Source organism: Apis florea, unplaced genomic scaffold, assembly GCF_048593485.1.
Source record: "Apis florea isolate Af1SG1 unplaced genomic scaffold, ASM4859348v1 contig_3798_pilon, whole genome shotgun sequence".
Lineage (NCBI taxonomy): Eukaryota > Metazoa > Arthropoda > Insecta > Hymenoptera > Apidae > Apis > Apis florea.
The window spans coordinates 352,142-378,731 of NW_028256860.1; the positions used below are offsets into that span (position 1 = coordinate 352,142).

Sequence of the window (26,590 nt, forward strand, 5' to 3'; positions counted from 1 at the left end):
AAAAGATTACAATAATTTGGAATATACATGGGATACTCTTATATACAATAGGAATAGTGATTGTTTTATATAATTTTAATGATTTTAAGATCTTAATCATTACATAACGACGTGATGATGAAGATGTAAATGTAAAATGAAAAATGTATTTTATCAAAAAATTATTATTAATATATCGGATACTAATAAATTAAGAGAAATTGAAATTTTAGATTTAAAATCCATTTTTTTTTTAAATTTCATGTTGATTAGAAGTGTCTTTCTAAAATATAATTGCCAAAACAAAAATGAAAATTGATATACAAAAATATCAAGATTTATTTATTAGTTATAATTAATTTAAATTTGGATAAAACGAAGCAGAAACATATTGTATGTCAGAAATAAAACTGTCTCATTATATTTGTGTTTCGTTTCATCTATATATAAACAATAAAAACAAACTTCAATTATTGATGAATTAATAAATAGAATCGATATTTGTATACACTAATTTTTACATTTGTTTTGATATTTAGAATCAATTCTCTAAATATGTATATATTTTATTTATATATATTTTATATATAAATATTAATTTATATATATATATATATATATTAATAATGGAAAAAATAATTTGAAAAGTATTTTGAACAAATATTTTAAATAGTAATTATTTAAAAAAAATCGTTTCTTTCAATTTTCGAATATGTTGTAGAAATCAACATTTTAAACTTTAAATTTTTTCTTATTTATATAATCGTCACTCAATTATAGTTAAACTAATGGAGATATACATATTCTATGTAATAAAATTTTGGCAATAAGATCATAGAATTGATAACAATGTGACAATATGCTGATTTTGCTAATCATCAATGAACAAATATTGGAATATTGTTGGAAATCGATCATAGAAATATGAGGTATGCAAGCTATTTTAAGTTCAAACATTAAATATTAATATTATAATTAAATATATTCCTATTTCTATAATGTATTTTTATTTTTAATCTAATTGCAACAAATAGCAATTTTTGCAAATCTCAAAAATTAAGTTCGAGTGCTACTTATATGTATAAGAAAAAATTGTTTAAAATCTTATCCTCTATAACATTATTTAAATTGAAAAATCAGTAATTTTTCTGCAACTTCATTTATTTTTATTTAAGTAGTATTTAATGTATTGTGTCAAAAATTTTTTCATTAATATTTCAATTACTAATAAATATTTCAAACTAAAATTTTAAATTTAAAATTTATATTTTCTTTTTTCAAATTTTAAATGTGTATACTTTTTAGAAAATTACTCAAAATAATAGACATATGATTTTTATGTAATATCAAATTAATTTAATTATTTATAAAGGAACATATCATATTTTGAAATATGTTGAATATATGTTAACATTTCTTTGTAAACAACATATTCCAAAAATATTTTTAATTTTTGTAAAAAAAAAATCAAAAATAATTATACAGTTTAAAAATATTATTCTTTAAATTTCAATAATTTTTGAAATATCTTGAAATATGTTTTAAAAATTATCATTCTAATCTTTAAAAATTTTTTATAATCATTATGTTAGAAAGTTATTAACAAAAAAAGTTTTATTAATATTATAGTTTTTTACTTTATAGATTAAAATATTAAATTTTAATTAAATTATATAATTATGATTTGATTTTAATATAATGGCTATTTATATTTCTATCTAATTCTATCTAACTAGCTTAACTAAGATGGAAAGATGAAACATAAAATTTATCTTATTTTTAGATTATCTTTCATTAAATTGATGTTGATTGAGTTAAGTCAAAAAGCCTGTTCATATATTATTAAAATATGCTAATTGGTTAAAGTAGAATCATTATTATAAGAATATTATCGATAGTATGCGCAATGCTGACATGAAATAATATTTATTATACTGTATTAATATTTATAGGTTATATATTGTAATATTATAATTTCCAAGAATTTCTTTTAATATATATTTATTTTATATATGTATGTAACTTTTTCTTTATTTATGATTCAAAACTAATTGAAATATTCAAAATATATTCTAAACCTATATTTTTTAAAAGTATGATATATAAAATGTTAATATTTTTGAGAGAATTCGTGAGAGAATTTTGGAGGATCGAAAAGAAAAAAAAAAAATATAAAAAATGATATGAAAAAATGTTTGAAAATGGTTGAAAATGAAATTTATTTATTAAATTATAAGCAATAATTTAGATTTACATTAAATAAAATGAGACGGAAATAAGCGGAAAGAAACGGCGATGAATGAGAATAATATTATTTTAATACTGTTTCGTTTGATACAATTTCAATTATTCATAATATAATAAATAAATTTCAACTAATATTTTTATACATTTTTATGATTGTTTTGATTTCTAGAATTGATTTTTCAACGATATCTAATATATTAATATTCTGTATTAAAAATATTTTTATGAATATCAGAAACTTAAAAGTTAGCGGTAATGTAATAAACAACTCAAAACATTAACCTTGACAACACGTATGAAGATTTTTGAAAATGACGATGATGTATCTTTTTGTAAATAATTATTGTTAATTTGCTTTATAAATAAACTGACCTCGACACAGAGAGATCTTCTAGGACCCCGATCTGGTCTAGGTGGTAATCTAGCAATGGCTTCGAGAGCAGCTGCAAGCGCTCTTTCCTCAGCTTCTGCTTCAGCTACAGCTGCGGCTGCAGCTGCAGTCAATCTTGGATCCTCCAATTGTTTGCTCGATTTACATCTGTTTCATACTCTTCTTTTATTATTTTTCTTTTATATGTATATCTTTTTTAATAACATAAATTTAATTTTCTTCAAATATCTTTGAAAATTGTTCATCTACTTTGAAATAAAAATGATGTTTAATTATTCGAGAAAATTCATTTCTTTATTTATCTATCTTAATTAGAAATTAAAATAAATAAGCAATTTTTCTAAAAAAAAAAAAAAAACAGAATTTTTTATCAATTTCAATAATTTCAAAGTGTGTTATAGAGGATAAGATTTTGAACAATTTTTCCTTATCTATATATTCGCCGCTTTATAATTTCTTAATATAAATAAATTTCTTAATATGTGTAAAAGAAATATCGCTATTATTACATAAAATTTCACCTATATGTATATGTGTCCATAATAATGTATGCATAACCGTCACTTATTTTATATAAATATATAATAGCGATTATATCATAAATAGTATATCAAATTATTTCTTCGTGAATTTTATAATATAATGGACTGGAAATATTTGAATTTTAATTCATATTGATCTTGGACATTATACGGATTCTTCGAATATAAAATAATCTCATATAAAATAACCGTTGATTGACCGAATCTTAAAGCAAATGATCTGTGGAATATTATTATTATAAATAGATGCTAAATATGGTGATATTAACTCTATTATATATTGTGAGCTCTAAGCGTATGTGTTTACATAAACAATTAATAAATGTGATACATAAGCATAATAACAGATGCATACACATAGGCAAACTTTAGTATAATAGCCATTTTTAATATGTAAATATTTTGAAAAATATAAAGCTGAGCGGCTATTATAGGGAAAAGTTCAAAATTTCATCTTCTATAATATATTTCAAAATCATCAAATTCGGAGTCTTTTTTTTGTAGATTATTACCGATAAATTTTTTTAAAAATCTTACAAAAACAAAATTAAACACATAAATTTAAAAATTACATATACATTACAACATTAGAAATAAACCTTCATAAAAGTTGGAATAAACATTTTCTAAAATTTTAAAACAAACGTTTTAAAAAATTTCGAAATATTTCCAAAATATGAATTAAGCTTTGTAAATATTTTTCAATTATAAAACAAAAAACTTTCCAAAAACCATGATCGATTGACTAAAAATTTAAAGAGATGGAAAGAAAAGGGAAACTCAAATATAAAATTGTAGCTTTGATATTTATTAGTTTCCAAAATATTAATAAAAAGTATATTTTCGGTACATTGAATGCTGCCTATACGTATATATGTCCATGATAATGCGTATGCATCAATATTGCCGCTTTTCTATTGTTATATAACAAATATGTTATCGTGGTCGGTATCCAAAATATATAAAGAATGAATTAATATTATTATACTTAGTATTTATCTATAAATTTGAAATGGATTTGTGAAATATGAAAATAAAATAATTCCTGGACCAAGATTGCAATAATTGATGTTATTATAAATACTAAATATGAAATTAATATCGCTATCATTGGTCAATATAATTTCGATTGCCTGAGAATTTTTTTATATTTTATTTTCGTATTTCGAAGAAATCGTGATCAGATCTGAAAAATTAATGAAATATTCAAGCTCTCTATTAATAAGATATTAAATAGTAAATGATAAATATTAGTATACATTTATATTTGTTACATATTTTGGATACTAACCATCGTGATATGTTCACAGTTTGTAAATAGGAAATTAATTCTATAAAATCGAAATTGAAATTACTATCTTATCATCAATTATTTAACAATTGATGACAATAATTATTATAACGAAAATAGTTGTAATAATGTCAATAAATAAATAAATTAATAATATCAAAATGGGCAGCATTCAATATGTTGTAGTAACATCTGTAAGCATTGAATGTATAGAATTGAAAGATACTTATTAATATTAGTTAAAGTTAAAATTTTATATTTAAAGTGCCTTTTCCTTTCGCTTTTCACCTTCAATAAATTTCAAGTCAATCGGTTAATGTCTTTCACAAGAATGTCCAAACAAATTTTGTTTAAATATACATTAATAATTTTCACAAATGCAATTTAATATTCAAATCTTGAATAAAATTTATCTAAAATTACATTTTGTAAAATAGCGTAAAAAAAAAAAAAACAAGGATGGTGAAGAAAATAACTTGCCTGCTTTTATAAACAAGCAGAAGGATCATAAGACCGAAAAAACCACCGAGAGTCGCTGCGATTCTGACCCCGGTCATAACATCATAAGTTTTGTAAAATTCAATTTTAAGTTGCTCCCGCTCACTGAGGGTCGACGTCGCTTCTGGCCGGAACGTCGTTGAGTCCATCCTCTTCGTCGTTACGTTGCTTATGTTTACGTTACTGCCTACGACACTCCCCATATCTGCAGAAACAACCAAATTTACCTCGTTTTTAAGCATTAAATTTTTTTTTTTATTTTTCTAACTTTTTTCTTATCTATGTTAATATATTTATTTATTATCTATATTAATATATATTTGTAAAACTTAGAAAGTTATATTCATATATGTAAATATATGTGTCGTATACGAAATCCGATGAAAAAAAAACATATTTAATTAATCAATTTAAAAAGACTTTTTAGAATATAATTATAAAAAATAAGAATGTTTATTAATCGAAAATTGATACCAATAATTGAAATTTGAAAGAGTGATGTCAAAGAAAAAGTAGATTTCAAATATAAAATTTTAATTTTAATCAATTATTTTTTTTGAAATATTAATACAAAAATATTTAGCTCGGTTTATCGTATAGTGAATAATTAATACAATAAAATAATTAATATTGAATATTGAATAATTGAATGTTGTTTATCCAAATATTACATGATGAATACTATCTTAGATATCTTATATAAGTCTCTCTTATAATTTCAATGTAAGGACTATTCTGATATGCCGGCCATCTCTTGATAAATATATATTTAATTCCTTTATAGATAATTAAATTTTTCGAAATTAATCGATTATTAAAATAAAAATATAATATAATATAAAAATAGCAATAGAACAAAAACTATTGAAAGAAATAGAAATAGAGAAATAAAAAAAAAAGAATGCCTAATTACTAAATGTATATCCAAATTATAAAATATATAAAATCCTTGAAAACAATCAAGAATTACAGTTCTGTCACAATTTATGATCCTGTCTTTATATAATGCTGAATTTTATATAGGATATCTTATATTATAAAAATATCACTATGATCATCACCATTCGACAATTTAGATAACATTTAGATAAGCAGCATATTTCAATATTTAAATCGTCTGTATCCAATATGTATAATTAGACTAATTATTTTTGAATAAGTTGTAAAAATTAATTTTTACAATATAACAAATCTCTCTCTCTCTCCTCCCCCCTCTTGTGTGTAAATAATTAATATGCATAATAGGGACGCTCAGTCTTAGCTTTTCAATTCAAAATATTTGCAAAAAAAGATTGTTACTATTATATAGAATTTCTCTTATACATATTATGATATAAATATACAGTTGCTATTTATTCTCTATTAATATAAACATATGACAACTAAAATGTGTAACTATAAATAAACTATAAAAATCTAGTTCTTCAGAAACTATAAATATAAAATGTTATATTTCGAATTCATGAAATACCTAAGCTCAGAATTTGAAATATTTTAATTTCACAATGAAAAAATTAGCTTTTTTACCGGTTTATCTATTATACATTTTATATGCCGTAGATATATACATATAAAAGAAATTTAATATAATAGTAATAATCGTTTTTTCTAAATATTTTGAAAATTAAAACCAAACGAAAAATTTATTCGGAATTTTTTAAAAATTTGTTGAATTTTATAATATATTAAAAAATCTCAAATTCAAAATCTCCTATTCCGAATAATTATTATAATTAGATAATGTTAATTATTATATATATTATACATATATAAAAAATGTTATATTTAATATTAATAAAATTCATTTTTTATCACGACATTAAATATATCAAATATTTTTAAAAATAATGTAAAAATATAAAAATGATATTTTAAAGTTGAAAAGTTCATTAATTTGAAGAATATAAAAAATTAAATAAAATAAGTCAATGAGCATTTGGTATTTAATTTTTATTTTAAACAAATAATTAATAAAAATAAATAATTTAAAAAATAATTAATTAATATAATTATATTGTAAAAAGAAATTAATTGTTAAAACAGTAACAGAATTATTGAATTGAATAGTATTTTATGTAATAATAATAAAAGATAAATTTTTTATTTAATTGAAATATTTTATTATTAATTCAAAAAAAATATTAGAATCATGTGATTCAAAAAAGTTAGGTTATTATCGAATTTCAATAATGCAAAAAGATATCCTAAGTATATAGAGTATCACTCAATCGTCGCATATATCCTACGTTGAAATTTAAATTATTCGAAATCTTTGAAAAAATTTATATAAAATTATATACTTTTTTATTTTGTATCTTAAACATTAGATTTTTTATTCAATAATTATGATTTTTGTATTCTAAATATTTTAGGCATATTTTAAAAAAAAAAGTATTAATCCTGAAAACATGGGATACGAAACGAAACGAAATAACATGTATTACCCATGTAATCTAAACGAAAAATTAGCCAAAATCATCTAATATAAAAAATATTAAAAAGTAAATATTTATTTAGAAAACAAAGATAAAACAAAAAAAACTAACAGAATAATAAAAAAATAAGAGAGATAAGTATTTTTTTTAAAATTTCTAATCCTGTAAAACATTTGATAATTTAAACTTAATGATTTTTTGATTATTTAAACTTAATGATGTTCATTATACAATACAGATATGAATAATAAAACATTTATCACATTTTTAAATAAAAAATAAAACTTCAAAAGCAATAAAAATTTTATACTATTGAGAGATATGTTCACTAATTTAATTTATAATATAATAATTATATAAAAAAAACAGTATATGTTTAAAGATTTTAAAATATATTACAATACTATTATTGTTTAATATATATATTAAACATATTATATATTTTTTCTCTAGAATAATAATCCAGTTTTAAACATACTTAAAAAAAAAAATTGTTATTATTATTATATAAAATTTTATTTATATTATATTTTACATTATATTTCATCCCTGACAACATATTTGCAAACATTCAACCGCCTTTCTATTCTTTGTATAAACATATCTCAGTGGGCAGCATTCAAAATATGTAATAAATATACGAGTTAAATAATTATTTTCTTATGGATTATAATGAATTTAAAATGTTTCAATGAAAAAATTCAAGTGAATAAAATCGTGTATTCGAAGAATCCGTGAAATAAATAAAATAAAATACAAAAATAAAATATAAACAAATAATTATGATAATCAAATATGATATTAGTATTCGTTATAAGTATTAGTATTCGTCTATCGTCTAAAGATTTTTATATTTTATTTTTGTTGCCATTGAATTTAAAAAATTTTAAGTCCATTATAATCTATGAGAAACTAAATTTTTTTATCCATTAATTATTCATTATCCATTATCGTGGATTACGTACATGTATATGTATATGTATAAAAGAAAATTCTATATAATAGTATGTAATCTTTTTTGCAATTATCTCGAAAAGCCAAATGGCAATTATACGTAGAAAAAAAATTTTTCAAAATTTCTTATAACATATCTAAAAATCAAAATCGATAAAATAAGTCCTTTTTCCAGGTAATCATTAAAATTCTTAAAAATCTTATATTTTATAATATATTTTAAAATCATCAAAATCAATGAAATATCCTTTATTATATAATCAATTAATTACATTATAACCGAAAATATATTTAAGTTCAAATTAAAAATTTGAATATTCTTCCGAAAAGCATACGCTTTCAATAAAAAACATGAAATTTAAAAAAAAGAAGGAGAATAAATCCTAAATCTAAAAATTTTAGCTTTGGATTTTTATTAATAATAAATTTTCAATACAATATATTGATTTTTATTCATACAGACGTAACTAATATAGTCTTCGTAATAACAATATGATCATGAGTGTTAAGTATGACATAATATGCCGATGATATAATTAACGATAATAATTCTACTCAGGACTAGAATGTCTTATATGTTATATTTTAACGATGTGATGACGATGCAACCGATAGAAAAATCGGATAGAAAAATCGATAGAAAAATATATATGGTTCAAATCAAAACTAACTAACTTTTCTATTTCTATATGATAATATAATACAATACACTCATATGATAGTATATACGATAGTTTGCATACGATATATTAAAACATTTTTTAATTATTGAAATTGAAATGAATGAAAAAATAATAAAAATAATAACTACTATTATAATAATAACTATAGATATTACTAGTTATTATTGATGAAGAATTGTACATTTATTAAAAATAATAAACATTCTTACATTAAATTTATATTTAATTTATATGTTTTGGACGACTGAAGTTGACGGATTTTATTTATACTCTATGCATATTAAAATTGATATCATTATTGTATTATGTCATTGATTATTCGCATATACTTAACGATGAAGATAAATATTTAATATTTGTATAGTATTCAATGTATTGTATCACAAAATTTTTTTATTAATATCTCGGAAACTAATAAATAACAGAAATTAAAATTTTAGATTTAAAATCCATTCCTTTTCTAACTTCTTTAAATTTAAAATACAACGAAAAATATATAATAATAATTCAACTCAGCTATATTAATATTGTATTCGAAGTTCGAATATTGATTTTAAGCTAGAAAATTAAAATTTATTTTATAATATTTCGATAAAACCTGTCGTTCATAATTCGCCATTCTTTGCAGAATCTGAATCTGACCTATTTTGTTTTTCTCAAGAAACAGATTTCGGAATGATTCGTTTAAAATAAATGTTCAAAGTATACAGAAATGTTTATAATGTTCATTTAAAAACTTTACATAAAAGAACTTTACCTAAATATTTTGAAAACCAGTATTATTAGAAAAAAATTAAATACAAAAATTTTAAGATAAGCTTCCTGAATTTTTATGTTATGTTATCTTCACAATAATTATGTTATTTATTTTTTATTTGTTGAGTATTATTATTTGAATATATTATTCAATTTTTTTTCAAATAAAAACTTATATTTTTTACAATTTCTTATTCTTCTGAAAAAAGAAACTTTTGTATTTAATATTTTTTCTGATAATACATTGTTTTCAAAATATTTAGACGTGAAATTTTTAAATGAATATTCTATGTATATGTGTAAAAATAAAAATAAAATATTTGGTAAAGATTAATCCAGAAATAACTCAAAAAGATAAAATCATTGAAGAATAATTTATATATTATTATATTATGTTATTTATGTATTAATAACCAGAATTTTTGTTTTCTTCATTATTCTTATAATTATTTAAAATAATAATTAAAATGTCTTCTTTAGTAGAAATTTCACGTTCTCATAAATTATACAAAATTGAATAATTATTCAGAGAAAAGACGAGAAAAATATATCTAATAATCAAAGAGGCAAAAATTTGACGAAAATTGAACTTTAGAGAGTTAAAAATTCGGATGATTGAGAATGAAGATGATTCTTCTAGATGTTCAATGAAACGGAATTCCCAGTGAACTCGGTCAAAATTTCGAGATTTCGCTTAGAAGATACTGAATAAGGGGGTTAATAGGTCGATTTAAGCAAACGAGGACGACAATCTGTGACTGGTATGTAGTAATCCTCAAGAATTTTATCTTATAAAATCCTCCGAAGAAATTTTTAAATTATTTGTCAATAGCTCTGATAACAAATTTTTTAAAAGTGATTAATAAATTTAATTTATGCTAGAAAAAAAGGATTTTAATAAAAATTATAAATAAAATAATAATAAATTCCAATTAATTAATTAATCACATTTCAAATATTTGAAATATAAAAGAATTAATTTTAATTTAAAAAAAAAAATGTAATAACAACTTTTAAACATATTATTTTCATAGATATTTTATTAAACTATAATTGCATAAATATTTCTCGCAAATGTTTGGAAATCATAAAAGCTAATTTTGTCTTTTTCTTTTATTTTTTCATTTTATTTTATAATATTCATTATAATATTCATTATAGATTCATATATATCGATATTTTGTATTCAAGAATCAAAAATTAAACAAAAAAAAAAAAAAAACAAAACATTTAAAAAAATTAAACAGATGGAAAATAGTTAATATGCAAGATTTATCTTATAAATTTTTCAGATTTTTCAATTGAATGTCGAAATGTTTTAAAAAAAATGTTGTAAAAAAAGAAAATAATTTTTATTAGGTTTTTATTCAAGATATATAATATATTTAATGTTTTCTATCTGGTTCTAAAGAGAGGCTTTTTTCATCCAGACTTCAAATGAGATAGAATTCAATTATATTTTTTTTCGAAATCTATGATTATTAAATTATATTTCATAAATTATTTTTTCTTTTGTTCTTTGATATTATAAATCTATATATATTTACATTTGCAAATATATATATATATTTTTTGGTTAAATATCAATTATATTTACGATATATTAATCATTTTAAAAATGTAAGAATCTCATTCGGAGATTAGAATAATCTCTAATCGTCAGTTATCTTTAAATTTTAAAATTTGTAAAAAATTGTTGCTATTATTATATTAAATTTCACCTCTATGTAATCTTATTTATAACAGTGCGTATTACAATATGCAACCATCACTTATGTTTATATATTATAAATGAATAAATATTATTATACTTTATATCTATATCCATAGTGAGTTTACGAAAATAAAATATAAAACTTGATCGAAATTAATGACTAATAATTACATTAATAGTAAATAATCTCATACTTATTTTTTCCATTATATACGTCAGCAAGAAATCTTGAAAATCCTGTTCTAAGGAAATAGATTTTCGACACATTTATCTGCTTTACATGTTGATTGCCAATCATATTACGTAAACAATTAATAAATGGCTATTGCATACTGCACATATGCACATATGCACGCACACGTATAGGTACAATTCATAACAGGAAACAAATTTAATATTTGAGACATTAATTAACAAGATATTTCAAATATTGATCGAAAGTTTTTGAAACAAGTATTACAATGATAGTTCGAATTGTCACAAATTCATCAATTTTTTGAGATATTAACAAAAATTTATATTACCACTATTATATTACTATTGTATTCTGCTTATTTATATATATATACATATATATAGCATAAAGTAGTTAACGTGATATAATCATGTTTATCTCTAAGTATTTATTTGAAAGAAATATCTAGCATAGTAAGTAAATAACAAATGGAAGAATGAATAGAAGAAGAATTGTCACAAGTTTGTGACAATGTTAAGATCAGATAGTTCAAATTTTCAGCTGAAAATTGCCTATTTGCTCGCATTTAGAATTGCAATAATAAACATATAACATAAACATATGACAGAAATTCTATATAATAATAACAATTTTTTTTTTTATAAATATCTCGAAAATTAAGGCCAGTAGCATGTAAAGGAAAAAAATTGTTCAAAATCTTATCTTAAATAATACCAAAAATGAACAAAATCGATAAGGATTCCTGAGTAATTATCTTTTATCATTGTAACTTCGATATCATGACACGATGTTTTTTTAATAAACATTCGAAAATATCGAGTTGGTTGAATCAATGTTTGTATCAAATATACTTATTTGTATATATAAGTAAAATGCAATATAGTAATAATAATATATTTTTATTAGTATTTTGGAAATTAAAATTTGGATCATTCCTATTATAATTCTCATTTCATAAGTTTTTGATTGATATGCTTTGCCTCCCTAATCGATGTCTTAAATGTTAAAACGAATGATACAATACCAAAAGTTTTTTATAAATAAATCGAAAACTAAAATCGACCGTTATATATAAAGTTATTCAAAATAATATTGTTAATATAATTCAAGCATTAAAATAGCAAAAGAAGAAATTAATCAACAAGTTGATCAAAATTTCTTCTCATCATTAAAAATGAATAGCGACTAATTAAAGAGAATAAAACTTAAATTTTAATAACAACGAAGAATTTATTTAAACGATTTTCATGAAAAAATCATTCTTTTCTTTGAAGAAAACTCATCTTTTATTATATTTGTATATATGTTTAATGTAATATCTTTCATTATTTATGAGATTAATGTTTATTATCTTCGTGTAGGATTCTATTGCTAAAAATAAAAAATTTATATTCATGATTATTATATTTGTTATTGTGTATAATGTTTATTTTCACTGAATTAATAATTTAATGGAAGGATCTGTACTTAAGTTGCAGAAAAAAATTAATTCCTCTCTGATGATTTTTAATTTTATTATAGAATACGAAATTTTTTTATGAATAATATTTTCTATATCTATGTATAGATGATCAAAGATATTTCTAAAAGTATAAATATTTAATTGATATAATTTAAAAAGCAGAAGAAAAAGGAATAAAATTCTAATTTTAGCTTCGAGTATTCTTAATATTAATAAAAAAAAACTTTCGAGACATTGAATTCTATACAGAAATAACTAATATGAAAGTCAATTGAAAAATAAAAATAATTTTCATCTGTATCTCCAAAACGAAAGAAGCTATGAAATGAAACAAAGAGAAAATAAGATTGTTTGACTGCAAAATATCATATTTATTTATTTTTCATATTATTTTTCAATATAATCGTCGTTGATTTTAATATATTTACTTATTTTTTTCAACAAGTATTTTCATCCCTTCTTAATGAAAAATTCTGCTGATCTACTGATAAAGAAAATCATTGCTTTGATTTCATTGTTCTGAAAATGAATATGTTTGAGTGTTCTCTTAAATTTTGAAAGAAATGAAAAGTAGAAAAAGGCAGATCTAACAAATCTATACTGAAATAATAACAGTTCAAATTTCAAATTTACAAAGACATCAAGTTGTGCATATAATCATTGTCGTTGATGTTATATCCATTTTGAATCTTACTGTTCGAAACTGTACATTGTAGAGCAAACTTATATATATTTGGCATGTTCATAAAAGAGAAATGTAGTTATAAATAAAGTATTTATACAAAATTATATCTTATTTTATTTTAGAGATTCAAACAAAAATTCATTACTTTTGAGCCAATTTTATTATAAACTATTTTTATAATAATAATATAACCGTCAAATATCGATGATATAATAATGATAATAATCCTATAAAAAATGAGTATCTATAAGATGTTGCACGTAAAATATTGGCGACGCAATAATTCTGAAGATATTATTTTATTTTATTTTTTTATTTTTTTTATTCTTTTTTTTTTTTTTTTTTATAAAACATATTAGAATTGATATCATTACTGTATTGTGTCGATTATTCATTTGACGATATGGCAACGAACCATAGATACAAAGATATATTTGATAACTATATAGACACTATTTAATATTATATATTATATATTATATATTATAGCTATGTCTATATAGATTCAATATTATATTGCATCATAAATTTTTTATTAATATTTTCGAAATTAGTAAATATCCAAAATTAAAATTTTAAATTTAGAATTCATTTATTTTGCTCTTCAAGTTTAAAAAGTTTGTTTTTGCATATATTTTTTGAAAGTACACAATTAACTATAATTTTCCAAATATTTGCAAAAAAAAAATTGTTATAGTATAGCATAGAATTTTATCTATACATATGTGTCTATAAATGTGTGTATAAGCATGCGATCATTATTTTTGTGACATGAACACATCGTTAACACATAATACTAATACATATGCTAATACATACAATATGGATAAACCAAAAAATTACTTTCTCATGAATTGTAATAGGCTTAAAATATCTCAAGCCCATATTCCGCAGAATTTGTTATTAATATTTATCTACAAAAAGAATCCGTAGAATAAAATAAAATATAAATAACCTCGACCATCGAAATTACAATGATCAATGTTACAACAATAGATATTATGAGATTAATGTTATCATTGTAACTTCGATCATTATAATTTCGGTTGCTCAAGGATTGTTTTATGTTTTATGTTTGTTATTTTCAGGTTCTCTAGAATAGATATAAGTATGATGATAATAATTCTGTTGTTATACGTTTTGAATACCAGCTGCCATGATATATTAATATAAACAATTGATAAATCACAGATATGATACATATTGATGAAATTATATCCTATAAATATGTAACAATCTTTTTTTACAAATATCTCGAAAACTAAGACCAACCGATTATATAAAAGAAATTTAAAATAATAATATTTAAAATAATAATCTCTGTAACGAATTTATAAATTACCAATATCGAAGATGAAATAGAATTATCTACAATTTCATTGATTTGATACACACACTGCTTAATTAAGCTTCGATTTATATTAGTAACATGTCATTCATTCCTTTTTCTTCATTATTATCGGATTCAAACAAAATAATAAGAAATATTTTATGATTTATTTTATTTATATTAAATATTGTTTAAATTTATATTAAATATTTTCAATTGTTTAATAATCTTTGAAACATAAAACAAACTAGAATAAAAAATATGTTAATAAAAATATTAAATACTAGCCATTTTAAATAACATAACAAGGAAAATTAACTTATTTTTTTATGAAAATTTATCATTTTAATTAAAATTTATCACTATAATTAAATAAAACGATAATAATCATTTCTAAAATATTTCTTTCCAAAATCAAAATGTATTTTGATTTTTACCGTCTTGAATTTATATTTGAATGAAACTACAGTTTTTGATGTTATTAAAGTTATATTAAAGCAAATTCAATCAATGATATATAATATTTATTAATTTGTATGTTTAATTTCAGTGTTCAAATGTTTTCAGTATTCAAAAATTATCCAGCATTTGATAAAAAATAATATTTTAGTTATTAAACTATTAGATTTATGTAATTTAAAGTATTTTAATTTACACATACATATATTGTAATATATAATCTATTATAAAAAAATAATTAAATTTAATATCAACATATGTTTTACTTTTATTATAAAGAGAATATATTTATAATATATAAATTTTAAAAAAATAAATCTATAATATGTAAAATAATAATAGTATTAAAAATATTAAATATTTTATAAAAAATATTTATTTTTACATTATTTTCACAATATAATTTTTTTTTACAATTTTTTCTATTATATCAAGTAAATTTTATGTATTATTAACAATTATGTATTAATAAAAAATTAATATATTATTAATGAATGTAAAGCAATCTATTCCAATAAGTAAAATATTATCGACAAGAGATATAGTATATATCTTGATTCATACATTTAAAACAAGTAAATATGTATATCCATGTAATTAAATCATCAAAATCAAATTTTTCTCATTGCCACATCTCGTAATTCAATTTGATACCATATTTTTTTGCATGTATCAAAATGAACAACTTATCTGAAATATTCATCAATAAATACAAAAAAATATCGAAATATAATTATATATATATATATATATAGAATACAAATAAAATTCATCTAAAATAAAACAGCGAAACGAAAACAATACATAACATAACAACGATTTTAATAAAACTTAATTTATGAAATCAAGTTATATATAATGCGTAATATATTTAAAAAATGATCGAAGTTAAAATTACAATTAATGGAATGAATATAATATTGTAATTGTGTCATAAAATTGACAAAATTATTGAGAAAATTATATTTTAATCATTGGAATAAAATATTTTAGATTCACACAACATAAAACTATTCTTGAATATTATTCTCGAAACTATTGATGACATTAAATATTAAATATAAAATAAATATAAATACAAATTATTTAAAATATTTCACTTTGATACAAAAAAAATATGTAATTTAATGTGAGCAGTTTTGGTAGGTATGTAGAAACTCCATCTTATTAGTTTTTTCGATTGAATCGATATCTACATCTTATCATTCATTATGTATTAAATAATTTATGCCAAAATTTCTTGCTTGAATGAAATAAATTTTAATTTCTGCATTTACTCTTTGTATCATTTGATATATGGTCCGATAAATATACTTTATATATTGCTTTATTATTTAATTTTGTAAACGATATAAATAATTTTATAAAATGAATTTTATTAAATATAAGATTATACGAACGTTTTTTTTTTTTAATTCCGATAAAAGAATTGGAAATTTAATTATTTATATTTTCATTATACATACTTTGATTGTGTATTATTTTATCATTGTATTAGTTTATCATCAAAAAACATTAAATTTGAAAAATCAAAAAAAAGAAGTTTAATTTATACATATATAAGAAAAAGAACTTTATGATTTAAATTTATTGTTTTTAAATATTATGAGAATAATGATAAAGATTATTTAATGACTTCATTACATTCCTACACACAAGTAAGAAATATTGCGCCTTTTAACTGATAGAAGAGACCAAGCAATTTGTAAAGCAATCAAGAAAAAAATTGTCTTTTTCTTCATGATGAACAAAAGAGGTCGTGTCGGATGGGAATCGATATGGAACAGGTAGGCGGTCGAAGGCATTTCAACTTGGGGTAGAGAGGGTAGATGGAGGATTCGTCGGAGTAGTTGAGCTGGCAGGGGAGTCAGGTATCGATTCCAAGCTGCAAGAGGAGAAAGAACCCCTCCCATCGCTTCATGCCCTCTTTCTAACCCACGCACTACGGGTCACCGGGTCAAAGCTCATGGCCGGCTCACTGTTGCTTCTATCTTTTCCTGTCACTGTTTTGATAGTTATTCTCATATATTTCAGAACAAATAAAAATGGATTGCGATTTTAATTATATATCATAAGAAAATTCAAATGTTGATTTTAGTTGATTTTCGTGTTTTTGTTGATTATACACGATTGAGTTTGTTTTTACATAGCAAATATTACAAATAATATCATATTCATATTCATATATTATATGAAATTAGAATTTGAGATTCTGAAAATATGTCTTATAAAATCTTATTATTTAATGAAACTATTGATATTTCTTTTGATTAAACAAGATTCTATCAATTGAATATTAATTATTTATTTTATTGTTTTAAAAAATTATTGTTTTAAATTTAAAAAGAATATATTAATCTTTTTCCAATAAATTTTAATCTATTAATATAAATATGTTTTTTTTTTTGGCACAAATATATATATATATATAAATAATTAAATGTGCTTTTTATACTTCCTCAATTATTAAAATTAAATTAATATTTTGACATATATTTGTGTTTTATATGTCTTTCAATATTTTCCATATATTTTATAAATAGAGGAAAAAAAATAGAGATTAAAAACTTTGACTATGAATTTTAAAAATAATTAATTTATTTGAATCGAGAGTAGAATAATCATAAATTAATATAAAACTGAGAAACGAAAGAATGAGAGACGAAAGAAAATAAAATCGTTATGATTGAGAGAGATAGTAAAAAAAAAGATCATAATTAGGATTGATTGTTGTTCTAATGATTGTATTCTTCTCAGTATTATTCACTTTCTTCCTTCATAGTTACATTCTAATCTCATTATATATATATATATATACATATTTCAAATGTTCAATAATTGATATTTCAGGAATATTTTCAATCTTCTAGAATTGAGAAAACTCGACGAGTGATTAAATCATTAGATTTTCCTTAATCATGAAAGGATCAATGTTGAATATTTATGTCGACCATGACATAATAACATATGTAATTATTTTTTCTCACTTTTAGAAACTCTATTACAAAAAAATCTAATTTTTTTATAATGCAAAAAAATTTGCAAATTCAATTCAATCTGAACAATTTCTCATTACTAATAGCAATGTAATAAAACTGTGTAATGTAATAATAGTATAATAATATAATAATTTCTCAAGTTGTCATAATAGATCGAGTCATACAATTATTTTCCTATATTGAAATCGGACTCTTTTCTTATATAATCAAGAATTATGAAATATTTAATATCCAGCATTGCAAATTCACCTAGTAGATATTTTCTTATAAAACGAGTTACTCCTCAATCTCTAAATAATGAAGATTTTATGTATACTGTGGATAATTTTATTTTCGGAAATTATAAGAAATCAAATCATGCGTCATTGATTATCATTTCAATCAATACTATGGTTCGAGAATGTGAATTATACAATATTAAAAAACACATTAGAACTATAGACACAGAAATCAGTAAATTACGATCATCAAGTATGGTAAAGTTTCGTTGTCAGGTGATCCTTGAATATTCGTTATCGTTTCGACAGGAGCCAGACTTGAGTTCCAGAGACCGAACGCTTCTGGAGTGGTGTGCACTCGAGTATAATTAGATGTCCCAGTTTACACGGCATCTCATTATGGAATCCATTCTGCCAGCCACAAAAGCTACGATACGTGCTTACAACGGCTACCTTCCGTTCTCCACCCACTCGATAATAAGCTTGCCGCCTTATCGAAATTAACCATCTGCCTTACCGCACTTCTCATATTCTAGACATTGAAGCTGCGATTTGAAACAAGACAATCATTCAATCTTCATTCTTTTCGTTTCTTTTTAATCCATCTTTCTTTGAATTTCATTCGAATGTACAATTTAGAATCATATACATATATAGGTATATAGACTGAACATCGTTCAAGTTTAAATATTATTTTTAGATTAACTTTTTAGGTGACATATATCATTCTGGTGCAGTAAATAAAAAGAAATTACTAATTGATGAATAATAAAAAAAATAACATTATAATATAAGATATTTTAAGAATTCTGTTTTTATTGATGTTGATCTTGTTATTTCTTTTAAATCATTTTTAATTAATCAATTTTCTTATTGATTTTCTTATTGTGAAAAAATTTATTCTTATTTGATAAAAATTCAAAGTAGGATTAATTATGTTTTTTAAATCTTAAAAATATTATCTATCTTGAAAATATTTAATTTTATAGCAAATATAGTCAAAATAATTTTTATAATTTTGCAAATTATATAAATTTTTTATAATAATAAAAATCAAATATTATTTTATAAAAAATTAATTGACTTATACAAATATCAAATTATCCAAAAATATCTAATTCTAAACAGAAAATATATTCAGATTGTATTATAAAAATATATTCAAATTTTTAAAAAATTGAAAATTTTATTTATAGCAAATTTTCAATCAATAATTTTTATCTATATCCATAATAATAAAAAAACAAAATATGTTTCACAAATTTCATATTATAAAATAAAATTATGAGAATAATGAAATTTCTAATTATCATGATTATTATATGTATAAATATCGTATCTTGATTTAAGTTTGAAATGAAATAATTAAAAGAGATTCAAATGCAATACAATTAAACAAATTATGCTCATGAAATTATCGATACATTGATTATTGACATGAACTTAATTTTTACTATTCTAGAGTATCATATTTTTTTTCTTTCTTATAAATAAAATTTAAATTGCTTTAATATCTCTCTTTTTCGTAAGTAATTATTTTACCGACAAGATAAAGGAAAAAGATTTTGTAATACATAGTAGCAAAGAGTATCTAGCAAAGAGATAGAGTCTCGTGGAGAATTCAGTGTAATTAGTAGTTCACACTTGACCTATTAAAAAACGTATCCATATGCTTGTTACAAGGGCCATTGTGTACCAGGGTCGTTAAAATAATCAGCTGTAATCAGCTGTATTTGTCTTTGAATTAAATTTAATTTATCGATTCAATCAAATATTTCAGTTATAGATTTTAATTAATATCATTTAACAATCAACAAAATTTACATTTTTCGCATTATAACTATTTTATTACTTTTTCATTATCTCGAATTAAATTTTCAAAATTAAATTAAAGTCCAATATATATTTTTAATTCTAAAAATTCAATATCCTTCGAAAACTAATTAATTAATCGTATCATGAACGAGAATAATAAGATATTAACAATATTAGCAATGTAATTATTGCTAAAACAATAAGATCTCAACTACGTGATTTTAAAATATATAATTTCAATAATATTTCAAACAGAAATGCGTATTAATTAAATCATAATTTACAATCATGAATCACTATTCAATGGATTGGAAAAATTAGAATGAAAAAAAAAAAATCTAGTAAAAAGGTCAAGCTTAATATAGGTCGACCTATGAAGACTCCTTTTATAGAAAAACTTCCTGCATTTTTTTTTTTTTTACCAAGATAAATAGATAGGATAGGGGGAGTCGAGAGGGATAGCAAAATTGAGCCTACTGCTGCCTTAAAAGTAGCTCAAGGTTCATATTAAGATCGCCATATATAATATTATAACTAAACCATTTATGTAAAAAAAAATTATTATTTTGATTCCAAATTTTTCTAGTGAGTTCTAAAAAATTTTTTGAAAATAAAATAATTTATAAATATTAAAATATATGTAAACTAAAGCATAGAAAAATGAATTTGATAAATAAATTAATTGTTTGTATAATGCTAGAAATTTAAATCCATCGTAACATGTTTTAGTCAAGTCACTTAATCTTAAATTTATTCTAAAAAAAAAGAAGAAAAATAACATAAAAGTAAGATTATTTATACTATTGCTGTTTTATTTTTTTTTTTATTTTAATCTTTATCAGAATATTTCGACATTAAGAAATTTTGTTTTCACATTAAATAAAAGTAAATACTCCAAGTAAGTTGTTCGAAAAATATAATTTATTTCTTTCATGAAAATTATAAATCATAATTAATTATTCATTATTTTTTTAAAATATATTAAAGAAAAATCGTTGCAAAATTTCATTTCGAAAATTTCAATTTCATTTTTAATTAATAATTATATTCATTTTAATAATTATTATAATTGAAACAATTTTTTCGACTGATCAATTCGAAAATATGATATATTTAAACTTGAAAAAATTGTTTAAAATTGTTTAGGAAGGTCATAGAAGAAAATATGCCTTAGATAAACAATGCTTTGTAATATCAATGATTCAAGATCATATGTAGAATCCATGAGAGGAATAAGAGCCGAGATTCAACGAGACGAATTTAGACTGTGGCCTTCAGCTCAGATTCATCTCGATGTAGCCGTAGAAGTTTGATTAACTAAACATTTTATTCTTCGATCTATTATTTTAATCGTGCTTTTCTTCAAATAAAAATGCCAAAAACTTAACTGAGTACATGTGTGATATAATGATGAACTCGATATTTCATTAAATCAATTAATTAATTAATATTAATTATATAAAGATTTCATTATTATATATTTTAAATAGATTTGTTTTGATAGAATTCAATTTCATATTTTTATGATAATTTTTATGTTGTTTATCATTATAATGATTTTTTTCGATACTATAATAAGATTAAAGGAATTTTATTTCTTCGTTTTAAAATATATCTAATCATTTTCGCTCAATTTTTGTTTGTTCTTTAAAATTAATTATCAAAAAAAAAAAAAAGAAACTATTATCAAAAAGAAAAACAAGCTGAAAAAGAAAATTAAACAAATTTCTTTGAGAAAAATAATTTTTGTGATGAAAGCAGCGCAAAGAAATGCTGACTGCAAAAGTTTCGTAACAAGAATATATACAATATATTCCACAGTTCATTTCCGAAATTTCTTTGGTGGTCTGGCAAATATCAAGATCTCATAAACAATTCGATTAAGTCAAGATTCATCTAGCTTTTTTTATTATATAAAAAGATTCCTCTATCTATACGTAAAATTTTATGCTATTAACAGTTATTTCCTACATTATTTTCATAATTATTGTTCTTTTTTTCTTTTTAATATAAATATCAATATGTAAATATATATAACATGCTATAAGAGTATTTGATAAATAATTTAATTTAATCGTTAACATAAAATATCATTATAACTTTTTATATAAATTATGAATAATTCTTCAATAAGAATTATTAATTTAAATTGTTATCTAATTGAAAATTTGTTTCAAAATTTATTAAATAATTTATTTTTTTATATTTTTTTGTATTTTATAACATCACTTCAAATAAGATAATATCATTAATACTACAAATTATTAATAATGATTTAAAATATATATGTTTCTATAATATAGAACTCCAAAACAGCATAATTTAGGCTTTCTAATTCTAAATGTGTGCATATAACTATAATTATTTACATTTAAAAAAGATGTATATGTGCATGTACATTTACGCATATACATTTAAAGAATACAAAGCAGTGCAAGTTTAAAAAAGTAAGAAATAATAAAATGAAAAAAAAAATGATAAAAATATTGTTTTAAATAGAAGACTATGTCAATTTTATTCTTTCAAAAAAAAAAAAAAAAAAAAAAGAAAAAAAAAAGTTAAAAAAATTTTAATCCCATAACATATCAAACATTTTTAATTAAATTTAATGAATCTCGCATGATATTTTTTCAATTTAATGCAACTTTTAAATGTTCCATGTACACTCCCGTCCATAAATATTGATATCTTCTTAATTGTAATATTTATCTGAAAAGAATTAAAAATCACTTCATCAAAAAATGAATTCTGCTAAATTTTATATATTTATTTTATATTACATTAAAATATATATTTCAATTAATTATACATTATATAACGAAAAAACTCTGATCGTCTTAATTTTAATATATGTTTAATTAATTTTAATATATTTGTCAAGGACATTATTTCAGTAATTTTTTTTTTATATAATCACCGAATTCTTAAAGTTTTCAAAATATTTGCAAAAAAAAAATATTACTATTATTCTATTGCATAGAAATTCAGTTATATGTATGCATACATATGATTGCCGATTTATCTACTATTGCTACATTGCAATGATTGATGTCCAAAATATATAATGGATGAACCAATCAAAAAGCTACTTCTTTATGAATTTTAGAATAGACTTAAAATATTTCTATATCAATCCATAGCAAGACAACTGTATTTTGAGACATTGGATCTTTGGATTAATCAACAATTTTTGGGCAATCGAATTACAATGATTGAAATTATAAACATAGACACTAAGTATGATGTTAATATTTATCATATTTTGATTATTCAAGGATTATTTCTAAATAAAGATTAGCGAAATATTTAATCCGTTATGATTTGAAATTAAGATATTTCAAGTTCATCAAAATTCATGACAAAATAATTTTTTAATTAATTTTTTTATATATATTTTTATATATTTTTATATATTTTAGGTGCCGGCCACTACAATATATTCCGATCGCACACACTATAACGAATACATATATAAATAAAATTCAATATATAACTATAATTTTTTTGCAAAACTACAAAAAATAAAATAATTTTTCGAAAACTAGGACTGTTGTAGAGAAAAAAAATGTTAAAAAATTCCTATATTATATTGAAAAATCATCGAAATCAACAATTTCCTAATATTAGTATACAATTACAAAATTTTGATATCATTATGTCAATTTTACTTTGAATTATGCTATTGTGGCAACATATGCATCAATATTTGATTGTCTTTGCATACATATTTTTTTTTACATTATTTATACAAATATAAATAAATTATAACTGATATATTTTTGTATATCAACTTGTATATCAAATTATATTTGTTTTGATCAATTATCTCTATTAATAATATAATAATATAACTCTATTAATATCTTATAAACAACAAAAATCTATATATAGCATAAAAAGAAATCATATACTATTGTATATGTTAATATAGTAAAAATAGAGGAAAAAGTTATTTAAAATATTCTTTATAATATTTCAAGCTTATCAAAATTCATGAAAGAGCAATACAACTAATTGAAAAAAACAAGATTGTTCAAAATAGTGCCTTTAAAATTTTCATAAAATGCTTATTATTACTCTGAATTTCAAATGATAAAATAGATCGAATTTACATTATATCAATCGTTTATCAAAATTGACAATTGTCTACATACTTATGGACGAGTGTATATTTCTTATTAAAACTATGTATATTATATAATATTATATAACTATATATATTATAATATGTATCACGTGTTAATAAGTTGACAATTTGAAAGAATGCGAGATTAATTGGTTGACTTGAAGATTCATAAAAATAAATATAAAAATAAAAAATAAAATATATTTATATATTTTACTAAATATATTTATCGAAAAGTTTAACATATAGATCAAAATCAAATACCTATTTCTTTACCGTTATATCTCAATTGATAAGTTAACAGCAATGTATTATAGTTATATATAATTATATATTTTACACGATAATTTGAATTATTGCAATTAAAAGATGGCAATTGCTAGAAAAATTTACCTCTATTAATGGACGCAGGAATCGGCATCGATGCGATGAGAGAGAGGATATCAGTGGCAGTGATACCGTAAACTCGAACAAATCTCTTTGTCGATTTCTTCTTCTTCCTCCTCCTCTTCTTCCTCTTCTTCCTCGTCCTCCTCGTCTTCGTTTTCAGGACGAGGCACGGATTTAGTGGTCATCTCCGTCTTACCCACGGTCGCGAGTTCATCCTTATTATACTCGATATCACCTACCCACTCAACAAACGCGGAAAAAAATGTTTTCAATAACGCCGTTACAAAACATTGTAATTAGTCGCAAAATAATCAAATGTGGAATTTACTAACAAACAATATTTACAAGATTCTAAAAAAATTTATTATTTATAGATTTTTGATTTATAGATGAAGGAATCTATGGATTGCATCTCAGCTAGACGTTAGAAATTTCAAAATATCTTCTTCATATATTTTCATTTATAATTTTAAAATATTAAAAAGAATTATAATTGTTTGTAATTTGAAGATACTATTTATATCCTATCTTATTTATAGCCTATTATTATTCTGAATTATTTGAAAAATAAAAATATAATTTCAAAATAATTTTAATATTTTAAAAGATCGATCAAAGAAAGTTCTTAAAATCAAAGGTTTCTTTAATTATAGAATTTAACTTTTCAATCTTTAAATCACAGTTGCATATTATAGTTGCATTTTTCTTTTTTTAAATATTGAAATCGCTAATATGAATTTCAAATGGAATCTTATTTATATAAATAATACTTCAATAATGTCAATCTGCGGATTAATTCTCTTCACCGATTTCAATGAGCTTGAAATATATTATAACGATTTTTCGACCATTTTTTCCTTTATACATAATAGCAATCGACTTTAGTTTTCAAGTTAAATTTTTGATATTACATTATATATTTAATATTATTCTACCTATATGTATGCATCTGTGATAATATATGTATCAATATGGTTATTCATCAATTCATCAATACGATGGTTATTCATCAATTTTTTATGTAATATATAATAAATAGATTGGCTAGTTAATCAATATGCAAAACAAGTAAACTTGTAAAAAAATCTATTTTTTTTATAGATTTGAACGGGATTTTTTTTTTTCTTTTGTATTCTTTCTGTTTCAAATAATTCAGAATAATAATAGTATAGGATATAAATAGTATTTTCAAGTTACAAACAATTATGATGTATATTCGATGAAGTTGATATCATATCAAATCAAATTAACGAATTGCAGTCGTCGAATTTCAATCATCTAAAAATTGTTTTATATTTTTTCTTTATTTATTCTACAGATCCAAAATATCTATAGAATGTCCAAATTTATAAATATCTAACTATATTATCTATATATCTATTATATCATATATAGATAAATATTTGGTAAATAGTAAATA

General features: G+C 21.0%; 1 protein-coding gene across 8 annotated transcripts in view; it reads right to left on the minus strand.

Annotated features, from left to right (window-relative positions):
* The window catches only part of LOC100869851 (uncharacterized), a 57,765-nt gene that overhangs the window by 18,202 nt on the left and 12,973 nt on the right, over positions 1–26,590 (minus strand). For 4 of the 8 annotated variants that reach the window (XM_086915925.1, XM_086915927.1, XM_086915928.1 and 1 more), the window contains 3 exons: positions 25,174–25,412; positions 4,931–5,153; positions 2,599–2,764 (listed from right to left, as the gene is read on the minus strand). In XM_086915925.1, the coding sequence (XP_086772051.1) occupies positions 2,599–2,764; positions 4,931–5,153; positions 25,174–25,201 (417 nt within the window). In that variant the 5' untranslated portion in view covers positions 25,202–25,412. The remainder of the gene's footprint in view (positions 1–2,598; positions 2,765–4,930; positions 5,154–25,173; positions 25,413–26,590) is intronic. The other 4 variants (XM_086915926.1, XM_086915930.1, XM_086915932.1 and 1 more) reach the window with 2 other exon arrangements.